Source organism: Lithobates pipiens, unplaced genomic scaffold (assembly GCF_037356315.1).
Source record: "Lithobates pipiens isolate NorthernLeopardFrog02 unplaced genomic scaffold, aLitPip1_a1.2 Scaffold_10, whole genome shotgun sequence".
In the NCBI taxonomy this organism is placed as follows: domain Eukaryota; kingdom Metazoa; phylum Chordata; class Amphibia; order Anura; family Ranidae; genus Lithobates; species Lithobates pipiens.
Window position 1 is genome coordinate 164,758,917 of NW_027507686.1, and position 12,001 is coordinate 164,770,917.

General features: G+C 40.2%; 1 protein-coding gene across 2 annotated transcripts in view; it reads left to right on the forward strand.

Moving 5' to 3' along the window:
* Positions 1 to 9,548, forward strand: part of LOC143935320 (3-galactosyl-N-acetylglucosaminide 4-alpha-L-fucosyltransferase FUT3-like) — an 82,486-nt gene extending 72,938 nt beyond the window's left edge. For both annotated transcript variants that reach the window (XM_077459103.1, XM_077459112.1), the window contains one exon: positions 4,889 to 9,548. In XM_077459103.1, the coding sequence (XP_077315229.1) occupies positions 4,964 to 6,022 (1,059 nt within the window). In that variant the 5' untranslated portion in view covers positions 4,889 to 4,963 and the 3' untranslated portion in view covers positions 6,023 to 9,548. The remainder of the gene's footprint in view (positions 1 to 4,888) is intronic.
* The last annotated feature ends 2,453 nt before the right edge of the window (positions 9,549 to 12,001 follow it).

Sequence of the window (12,001 nt, forward strand, 5' to 3'; positions counted from 1 at the left end):
CCCCTCTAGGCCTTCTACAATGGTGGACCGGTATGCTGCTGCAGCACGTCCGGGGCCCTCCGAGGAAGAGCTGCCAGACCGTAAGCAGGCTACCCAACCAGGGCGGACGCAGCCCTCGCAACAAGAAGCAGAGGTCCAGGTGGTGATGGCACCTGTTCCAGAGCAGCATCTGCTGGCGGGCAGAGGGCTCAGCGGAGAGGTCGGTAGTGGAGGGCAGCGCGGTGGGGAGGAACACTGTTGAGAACGACATTCGGGGGCACCTGGCCTCGTCGGCTTCCACAGCGTCCCCCACAGAAAGGGAGGCTCAGCGGTCAGAGGGAGAGCTGTCTGATTCTGAGTTCAATGTGGCAGAAGTGGTGAGCTGGGCCAGTCAGGGCCTCAGCATGGATCTGGTGTGATGGCTGGTCGGTTGGTTTCTCCTGGGCAGCCTGGTAAGTCCTCTTCTAGTCTTTTACCTTTATCGTCTCCTGTGTCCATGTTGTCTGTGTCTCCCCCCCACTTGCCGGTGCTTCTTTAGGGGTTATGGGCGGGGATAGTCCACAGGTGGCACCAAACTTGGCGTCAAGGGGTGGGGTAGGCTTGGTGGCGGGCGGTGCCCCTGGGCCCGGGGAAGCTTTGTTGCAGCAATTAGTGGCATTTAGGCTGGCGGGCTGCAGGGTTATTGTGGCCAGAGGGATTGCGGCAGAGCCTGGTGCCTCCATGACTTTGCCCACTGTGGCATGGGTGGAAGTTGGGGAGTCTAGCACTGGGGCCCTCGCTCTGCCGGCGGTCACTTTGGGGGCCACGGTATGTCCAGCGGTGCATTTGATAGCAAATTGGGTGGCTGCGGATCTCCAGAGGGTGGGGGGACTTGCACAGGTGAGTACAGGGGTGGGAGCAGCCCCATTGACGGTGGTAGGTTCCTCACAGGTAAGTTTGGGGATGGGGGCTGACCCTGCAGTGGATGCAGCCCGCTGCGAGGTCTATGTTTGCTACAAGGGACCTCTGGGTACTCATCTAAAAGCAGAGGTGAGGGAAAAAATCTGGAAGCGCGACTACATGGAGATTTTCTTGCTGCTGCCTCTCGAGAAGTTTAATTTAGATAAAGTTAAACCCGACGAGAGTAAGAAAGAGGAGGAAGAGAAACAACATTACTGCCTTATTCCACACACATTTGTGAATTGGTCGCAGGCATTTCACATATTGGCCAGTGTCAACGGAGAAAAGACGCCGGAAAACTATTTGGCCCTGTTTTGTTATCTTGCTTACATTAGTGAGGCCCAGAGGGTATACGGGGGGTGGCATGGTTGAGCTATGGTAAGCAGTACAGGCAACGGAAAGCAGTGAGACTATCATTGTGATGGGATCATAAGGACATAGATTTGTGGATGAAGCTCATGACGCAAGCCAGCGTAGGGCCACAGCCTATTCATGGGGGGTCAGGAGTGCCTTTTCACCATCGGCCGGAAAGGGTTCTGTTGGCAGTACAATGAGGGTACTTGCAAGTTCGGGGGTTCATGCCACTTTAGACATGAGTGTTCGGGCTGCATCAGTTCCCACCCCTTGTCAAAATGTTTTAAAAAAAGGGAGAAAACGGGGTGATGCTGGAAAAAGAGAGGATGCTGATGAAGGTGGAAAAAATGGCGCCGTCCCCAAGTAGGTATCCAAACAGGAGAGCGGAGAGAAAGCTGTGGTTGGGCTTTAAGAAGGGCTTCTCGATTCCCTGTGAATTGGCGGAGGCTCCTCCCCTCGGTTGGCATATGAACACTCTGACGTGGTTTCCAGTAAACTGCGGAAAGAAGTAGCTTTGGGTAGAATGGTGGGTCCGTTTGCGGTACTGTCAGTGGGGGATTTGGTGGTGTCACCATTGGGGGTGGTTCCTAAGCGGGAACCAAATCAGTTTCGGCTTATTCACCATCTTTCACACCTGAACGGTGGGTCGGTGAATGATGCGATTGATCCGGCTCTTTGCATCGGTTCTTATGCCTCTTTGATGAAGTGGTTCGGTGGGCACAAAAATTCGGGAAGGAGACGCTGATGGCTACGACCGATATTGAGTCGGCCTTTAGATTACTGTCGGTCCGGATAGGGTACGGTTGTTGGGATGTTGTTGGGGGGGGGAGTTTTTTTTTTTTTTTTTTTTTTGATGCCTGCCAATGGATTGCGCTATATCCTGTTCATATTTTGAGTTATTCAGTTCTTTTCTGGAATGGATAGTCAAGGATTTGTCGGGCATTGGATCGATCCTGCATTATTTGGATGATTTCTTGGTTATAGGCCGATTAGTTTTGTTTATCCGGATTCAAATCGATTAGAATTTTCAAATTCGGACGAATTGGACTAAATTATACAGAATTCTGAATATTCAAATGAATTTGAACTGCATTCAAACTGGAATTATTCCATTCTAAATCAAATTTTTTTTTTTTTTTTTAATTAACATTTTGGAAGGTGGTTATATATTATATCTAAATTTCAAATATTGCTCCCAGGGGCTTAATGGGCATCTAGAAAAAAATGGACTGAATAGAATGTATAAAAAAAAGTTCTATTACGAACAAATATATGATAAAAAAAAACATGGTATGCATGGTATCCAAACATGAGACGTCAATATTACAAATAGCAAAAAAGAGTTTAACACTAAATGCTATTGCTCACAGAAGAGCTCCAACATGTTTTGATCGTATATTGTTCTGATCTTCAGGGGGATGAAGACATCTTCAAATTGAAATATCGTGCATGGCTAGAGTCGATTAAAAGCATATAGGCGGGGTAGTTTCCAGGTGGTAATCTGTCCAAGGAGTATGGAATGGGCCCACACCAACCCACGCAAAGTCACACAGACTAAATGTGAAACAGGGGGAAAGGGAGCACTGACATACCTTATTTATATAATAAATTCAAATCCAATGTAGTTTGTCTCTACAAATCTTCAGTTTGCAGGGGCATATGTATATAGCACTGATATCCAATTAGCGGACCTCTAGCTGTTGGAAAACTACAAGTCCCATCATGCCTCTGCCTCTGGGTGTCATGCTTGTGGCTGTCAGGGTCTTGCAATGCCTCATGGGACTTGTAGTTCTGAAACAGCTGGAGGTCCGTTAATTGCATATCCTTGGTATATAGTAACCAAGTTTGAGGGATCAGGGATTCATGCAAGGAATACTTTTATTCTTTTATTTTCCTTTCTATTCTTTTCTATTATATTATATTTTTTAATATTCTATTAAAACTCAAATGTATTCTATTTGAATTTAGGAAGATAGTTATATTGTTATATTCTTTCTATTCTTTTCTATATTATTTCATTTTCTCTTGTTTTATTTTCTATCATATTTGAATATATTATTCAATTAGAATTTTGGAGGATGGTTATATTCTTTCTATTTTATTATAGTCTATGTTTTCCTATTCTGGTCTATTGAATTAATGTCTACAAAATTCAAAATATTTGAATCTATTTGAATTCCATTCAAATTGGAATTTAATTCCATTCTAAATCAAATTTATTCTATTTTAAACTTTAATTTTGGAAGATGGTTATATAGTATTCTTTCTTTCTATTCCTTTCTATTCTATAGTTTTTTCTATTCTACTCTAGTCTTTTCTATTTTATTCATTTTTACTTTCTATTCTTTTCTATTATATTCAATTATTTTTTATTCTATTCTAACTCAAATGTATTCTATTCGAAATTTCGAATTTAGGAAGATGGTTATATTGTTCTTTATATTCTTTTCTATTCTTTTATTTTTTATTCAAATTGAATTTATGAAATACGAATTTCAGAGGATGGTTATATTATTTCTATTTTATTATATTAAATTTTTTCCTGTTCTATTTTTTTATATTCTATTTTATTCAAATCAATTATTTTCTATTCTATTCAAATGTATTCTTTTCGAATTTTAGGAAATGGTTATATTCTTTATATTTTTTATATATTTTGATCTATACCTTTACTTTTTATTCTATTCAAATTTATTCCATTCGAATCTAAATTTATTTGAATTTCCAAAGATGGTTATATTCTTTATATTTTATTCTATTCTATTTTTTCTTTTCTATTCTAATCCTTTCTATTCCATTCTTTTTTTCTATTCTATTCTATTCCATTCAAATTTGAATTTATTTTATTTGAAATTCGAATTTCAGAATATGGTTAGATTATTTCTATTTTTATTCTAGTCTATTTTTCTTTTTTATTCAATTACATTCCTTTATTTTATTTTCTATTTTATTCTGTTCTTTTATTTTCTATTCTATTTTGTTCTGTTTCGCTATTCTTTTATTTTCTATTCTTTTTTTCTATTTGGCTATTTGGAAATTCGAAAATGAATCGAATTTTGACTGAAATTGAATTTAGTTATTCCAGATTCATTTAAATTTGTTACTATTGTAATTCGGAAACTTCTGAACAAGAATTTTGTAAGAATTTTTGGAACAAAAACGAACCACACATGTCTATTCTCCATATTTGTTATGTTATTTAGCTGTAAAAAAGATAAATGTTTTAAGGCATGAGCTTGGTGAGCAGCTTAATAGGGAGACATATACATTTGTCATTAAAAAAAAGACTGTGTTCCTACTTCGTATCCAGGAGAAAGATAGAAATTTGCATTTTTTTCATAATACTGATCATGCTAAGAGAATGGTGGGTTGATGGAAGGATTCTATGAATAAGTAATGTCATAGTTCTCCACACATTTTTTTTATTTGTAATTGGGTCTATAGGATGTAGGGCTCTAAAAAAAATAAAAAAAATAAATAAATAAAAACAAGCAAATTTGTAGGTTTCTAGACTAAATATACAGATAAGTATTGATGTTTTTTTCTTTTAATAATTTCATATATTTCAGTACATACTAACTGTAATACATGACCTAATAATCTGTTTCTCCAATAGGAAAAAGAATAACACTCGGCATCCCATCCACAGGACTGTCTCAACACTGCAACATTCCTAAACAGTCCTAACAAAATGGATTCCCCCAGTAGCAATATATCTTTAAAGAAATCTTTTGTAATACTGATTTCACAATTTTGTATAGCTTGCATTTTGTTTACGCTCTATAGCAAAATAAATCTTACATCAATATTTTTTAAAATGAACTTTGAGGACCCCAGCTTGGAACTATCTAACCATTCACAAATCACCATTCTACTTTGGACTTGGCCATTTGGAGATACCTTTCCACTTAATCAGTGTCCACTGAGTTATAATACTTCAGGATGTTTTTACACACAGAACAGACTGTTATATTCTGCTGCTGATGCAGTTGTTCTGCACCACAGAGATGTTTGCTGCTCTAAAAGAAACCTACCACGCATGCCAAGACCACCAAATCAGTACTGGGTATGGTTTAACTTAGAGTCTCCATCAAACACTCCAAACTTAGACTTTCTGAACAATCTCATCAGCCTGACTATGAGTTACAGGTCTGACTCTGATGTTTTTACCCCTTATGGTTGGCTGGAGCAGAATGATAAAGAAGTGAACTTCACTATTCCAGCGAAAAATAAGCTGGTAGCCTGGGCAATCAGTAACTGGAATTCCAATTCCAGAAGAGTGCGTTATTATGAGGAGCTAAAACAGTATGTGTCCATTGATGTATTTGGACATTTTCATAGAAGTCTCCCCAATAGTGAACAGCAACAAGTCCTTTCCCAGTATAAATTTTATCTAGCCTTTGAAAACTCTGTGCATGAAGACTATATAACCGAGAAATTATGGAAGAATTCTCTCATGTCTGGTTGTGTGCCTATTGTATTAGGTCCTCCTCGGGCAAATTATGAACGTTTTATTCCTAAAGACTCTTTTATACATGTGGAGGACTTCTCCACAGCACAGGAACTGGCTGCATATATCCTGCAGTTAGACAAAGATGATGAAGCATACAAAAAATATTTCCATTGGAGGACAAAGTTCCATTCGTTTCAAGAATTTGGTTGGGATATCCATTACTGTAAAATATGCAAGGCGCTTAAAAAAGCACCTAAACATAAGACTATTGCTAGCCTTGCAGACTGGTATAAATAATAATCAGAAAAAGACATACACCAGACCAAGGTGCTTAACTTGTTGTGGTAATTTCCGGTATAAAATTCTGCACATCCTAGGAAAAAAACGGGATATGTATAACTTAATGTGTACATATAGGCAAAACTTTTTTGGTAGAGTATAAGAGTTAAACCCCGGTCTTTTTTTTTACTGTCTGTATACCACTGTGTACATTTCCATCTTCCTGTCCCAGATGCACAACATTTCCCAAATCCCACTTGCAAAATTTCTAAAGGGGATGGGAATTCACTTCTTAGATAATTGTTCTACAACAGATGTCCATTTTGGATTTCCGCTGACTTTCTTTTTAAAGGTTTATAGTCAACAGTATAAATAGAGATGTGAATCTGCCTAAAGGGGACACAGCAAACAGACTTGAGGTTCTAACCCTTCCCCACCTTGTACAAAACTAAGAAAAAAAAAAAAAGTTTTGCCTAGGGATGCACCCAATTTGTTTTGTTTTTTTAGAACTGATGCAACATGTTGTCTAAAGGTTTGTATGATCAGGACAGCAACCCTAATGACAAAAAATTGGGGGACTTAAGTTTATTGGACGATTTCAAGCATTCATCACTATAAAGCCCTACAGCAGATAGTGCCATTTCCCCTGCCACCCAAGCTCTCTGTTGAGACCTATCAGACTCTGGCTAAGCCAGTATGCATCTGGCTCCTTATGAACCCTCATAGCATATTCCTGGCCTTCTTGGGCCCAATCCTGCAGCTGAGCCCTGCCTGCAATATGCTGCTTGTGGAAGCAAGATGAGACCTTCCCCTTGGCAATGCACACTGTGCCAAAAGTGTGCAGTTTTTCTGCCTGTAGTACTATAGCTCTGCCTACAGTCAGTACCTGTTCCCACTTGCAGTCTCGAAGGTTCCAAATCTGCCCTCAAGTTACACTGATCCGCCTAGCAGGCTTTTACCCAAAGCTGAAACAGACCTGCAAAGAAACAGACAGATTTTAGGATGGGTAGGTGGAAATGCTTTCCCAGCTCTTGCAGCCAAAATAAAAGGGGGGAGTGGGAATAGGACCCAAGGTGTCATTACCTTCAATAAAGGGAAAGCAACAAACAGCGGTTTAACCTGATTAATCTTTATTGAAGCAATTTAAGTAGAAAAAAGTGCATCATTAAAGGGTTAGCATAAACAATAGGAATTTGCACATAATAAAAACTGACAACGTTATCACTTAAAAACACATGTCCATGAGCTCAACCATATCCACATCACGCGCTTGTGTTAACCCAGGTCATTTAGTGTGACTTATCACATAACATTTATGCACATTGGGCGAGGTGAGTTCTAGGACACCTTGGTTGCACAGACCGGTATCTGTATTGTGCTTAATCATGGACCTCCAGACTTCCTATATGCCCATAAAGCTGTTGCATAAAGTATTTACAGCCATAGTAAATGCATTGATCCTCACTGACAAATAAATGCAATTTCAGGTTGGAAGCTGTCAATGCCCAAAAAATGGCAGGTGTAGATTCTTGCGGTAGCACTATCAGCCATATAGATGGTAAAACAGTAGAATACAGCACGCCATGATGTAGCAATGTGACTTGAGTCTAGGAAGACTCATAGAGCCGCACTAAGCCTTTTAAATATTCAACACCATGGGGGTTATTTACAAAAAGGCAAATCCACTTTGCACTACAAGTACACACTACAAGTGCAAAGTGCACTTGAAATTGCACTTGGAAGTGCAGCCGCTGTAGACTTAGACGTAGGGGGACATGAAAGGAAAAGAAAAAACAGCATTTTAGCTTGCACATGATTGGATAATATAATCAGCAGAGCTTCCCTTCATTTCAGATCTACCCCTCAGGATTACAGCGACTGCACTTTCAGTGCAATTTCAAGTGCACTTCACACTTAAAGTGCAAAGTGGATTTGCCTTTCGCACCATATATCAGGTAGATGGAATAATGTGGATCAGCTAAATCAAGGCACACAGTCTCAAAGGATATATAAGCTGTAATCACCTACTGGATAAACCAGCTTTGCAAATACTCATAAATCCACAGTGAGTCTTTTAAACCTTCAACACCATGTTTCCATGAAACCTTAACAGCAGCACCACATATCAGGTAAATAGAGGAATGCAATCAGCTGAGTCAAAGCACAAAGTCTCAAAGGGGCTGGGTATACCAGCTTGAAAGAACTCATTGTTTAGAAGGTATTGAGTTGGGGCTCAGTTGCGGGTGCAGGGCGATGAATTCAGAGTCCTTTGCAGGGATTCTCAGATGTGCAGGGTGCAGATCTCTGTATTCTTAGTCCTGGTGACACACACAGGGTATTATTCACTCAAAAACTGTCATGGGGCCATCTTGCCATCTACTTCCAGTTTCCGGTTGTTCCTGGACTTCCGGTTCATGGAAACAATAGGAGGGCTAAAAGAAGATGATGAAAAGCCAGGGCTGGCTAGAGGCAAACACTGACATGTTTCACTCACTTCTGATGTGGGTTTCTTCAGGGTGATGTACTAGTCTGAACTGAATCCTTTTTATAGGTTTTCAGAGTGACACCCGGAGAGGTACTTCCTGTTACGTCACTTCCGGTCTAGACACGATCATGTTAACTCCACAGGGGGATTCAGGCTGCTGTAAGGAAAAAGTTTAATTGTGGCAGTATTAGATTATTGCAGTTCATAGTATACTGATGTATAGGGTGAATAAACATTCACCAATTAACACTGTACGTACTTTTAATCATATTGGTTGAATACAGTAGTAATTATATCAAAAGTGTGAATGTAACACTGTGCACAGATACATTTATACACACTGAGGCCCATTGCCTGGTACAACATTTTGATAAACGGTCAATTTGGTGGAGATCAAATTATGGGGTTTGAAATATCTGTAAATTCAGTTTCACTTTTAAGCCATTCGGCATGAGGATCCTTAGCCGAAAAATCCACTCCTTTTATTTTTGAAGCAGTACTGTGTCAAGGTCACCTCTTCTTATTGGGAGTTTTAGAGCAATGAAATCTTCCCAGCTCTTGTCCCATTAACTGTGTAGTCGTACTCACTTTATTCCATCTCCTCAGCTGCACCAAAAAAGGCATCAGCCTCTGCCCACTTACTATTATAAATCCTCCCTGAACCTGGTGCTGTCTCCTCCTGCTTCTTCATTGCACTGCCCTCTAGCCAGGTTCACAGCACCATCATGAGCTCTGCACATAGGTCCAACCTACTAAATGGACCTCATTATTTCCGGCTGCCATGAAAACCAGGTGCCACCATAGAAACCATGAATGTTGCTCGGGAATATGGCACCCAACCTTAAACAACTTAAACCCTTAAACATGTTGCATCAGGCCTATAGACTAATATAAATGAGCCTAATGTAAAGCTTATTATTCAAAATTAACCAACATCTACAGCTGTTTAAGTAGTAAAAGAGAACATGTCATGGTGATTTTGTATGTCATTTATTTGTTTGTTTGTCTTCAGAACTAAAAATATTAATATATTTTTTCAGTTAAAAAAAATATGAAGAATTGCTTTTGTAATATTTTTCTAGTCAACCGGGGTAGAAATTATTTGTGAACCTTCACCTTACAAAACTCATTCAATTTAAAATAGAAATGTATATATATATATATATATATATATATATAGATATATAGATATATATATATATATGTATATGTGTGTGTGTAAAAATATTTTTTTTATAAATGGTCACATTACCTCATGACTTCTGTTTTAAGCTGCATAAGGGGCTTAGAGAGGTGGGGGTGGAGACCTTGTGATGGTGGGGGGCATGACAGCAGCAGCTTGAACAGAGCACAGACACAGGCCAGTGTAAAATGAAGACAGAAATATACTGGGATGAGCAGGGCAGAGGCATGTGTCAGTAGGGGACAGAGAAACAGCAGTACACCTTTCTTCCCAGTGAGGAGCTGTGCAGGGAGCCAGCAGAAGTTTTGACCACTGAAGTACAGGCAGGCTGTGCTACCAAGATGAATGCAAAGAAGTAACTGACCACACTGGTTTGGATGCAATTTTGCAGCAGCTTAGACGTCAATTTAAATAAGGTCACTGTATTTCATATATCACTTTGGCAGCACGCAGCACCATTTTTCTGTACTTTGCTCTCCTTTTCACACAGTTTCTTTACTGCCTGTTGAAAAAAGCCTGTTGTATATAGAGCTCAATAGCTCTATGCTGAAATGTATACACAAGTGAATGAATCAAGGCAGTGACTCATCCCCTTATTAGTTAGCTTTCTTTAAACTGTTTGTAACTCTAAAAAAATAAGAGCCCCTGTTCCCTTATAGCAGATTAAACAGGACTGATCTGATCCTGTCACTTCCTGTGTCCCCCTCTCTGTAATGACCACGATAATCATGGCTGCTGAGCCCTGATTACCATGGTCAGTTTGCATGCCTCCATCATTTGTAGCTCTCTTGTGCCCTTCTCCCCCCTCCCCCACCCTGCCCGTGAGCTCTGTGTCCCCCCCCCCCCTCCTTCTGCTATCAGTAGAAAAATAAACTTTCAAAAATGTCACTGGCAGACCCTCTCGTGTATCCAGCCATAATGCCCTATGTATTTTTTTTTAAAACAATGCCTATAAATACCCTTTTCAGATAGATTCAGGGCAGTCATGTGACTCCCGGCCGCGCTACACCTCCAATCCATGGCTACAGTGGTAGGGGCTGAGCGGCCAGCTGATCTGTGTCTCACCTTTACTGCAGTGGGTCGGCTGGCATCTGTTGTCCACTGTCTGGTGTTCAGCTCTGTGCACTCTCCAGCTATGAGTGTCGACGCCCTTCACCTGTTGCCTAATATATGATTCCTTCCTGCTACTTCCTGTCCAGCCCTCATGTGCTTCTCTATTTAAACCCCTTTCAAACCTGCTACTGGTTGCTTGAGCAACGTTTGTTCCTAGCTCCCCTGTGAAACCTGTTTTCCTGTCTTCTCGTGATCTGATCTTCCGTGTACCGACCCGGCTTGTTCTGATTACGTTGTCTGCAGCCCGCCCTGACCTTGGCTCACTACCTGGCTTTCCTTGCTTCATCCATCAATCCTTGTCTACAATGTCTTCGGGTACTTCCCTAGCTAGCGAGCAGGGTGAACCCGGGGGTCGTGACCTGGGGTCAGCACGCAGCTAAGTCCAAACCTTTGTGAGAGGGTCACTGACGGAACACCGGCTGACTCTTAGATTCCACACCCTGGGGGATCCCGTGTCACTTGCTCGCCTGAGGGTTCGCTGTAAGTAGTACCATGACAGGAGATCTCAGCCCCTCCCGCTGTAGCCCTGGATCGGAGTAGGAGAGTGGACGGGAGTCACGTCACTGACCTGAAGATCTCTGCATAAAAAGGTATTTAGAGGCATCGTTTTAAAAAAATACTTATACAGTGCATTATGGCTGGATACGTGAGAGGGGTTGATAATGACATTATTTATTAGGCTACAAACACTTTAAGGCATCAATTAGAAAAATGGAGCCTCAAGGAAGGTAGCTATACGTATGCTACGTATGCTGTACTGTCTCTTTAGATCATCCATAGCGCTTTGGGAATTTTATCATTTATTAAATAAAGAATAGGTTTGGTTCAACTAAACAGGCTAAGCACCCATAGGAGTAGGCACCACATCCCAAAATTAGAAAATATAATAGGGAGAACAAAGGATTTTAACAGTGCTTTTTTATCTGGAAAAATATAATAATGCATAATTATGCAAAAGGTTTTTTTTTTTATTATTATTTATTTGACTCAAGGTTAAAAATGTCATATACACATAAAATATACAGACAATAACAATATAATACAGTACAATGCAATGGTGGTCTAAATAATTGAATATACTGGATGAAAATATCTTATTGCACATTATCCCGACATGTTTCGCAGAAACGCTTCCTCAGGGGATGTGCGAATATTCAAGCAGTAAAATCTCTTATTTAAAGAAGAATATACAAAGATTACAATCAAACATAGATAA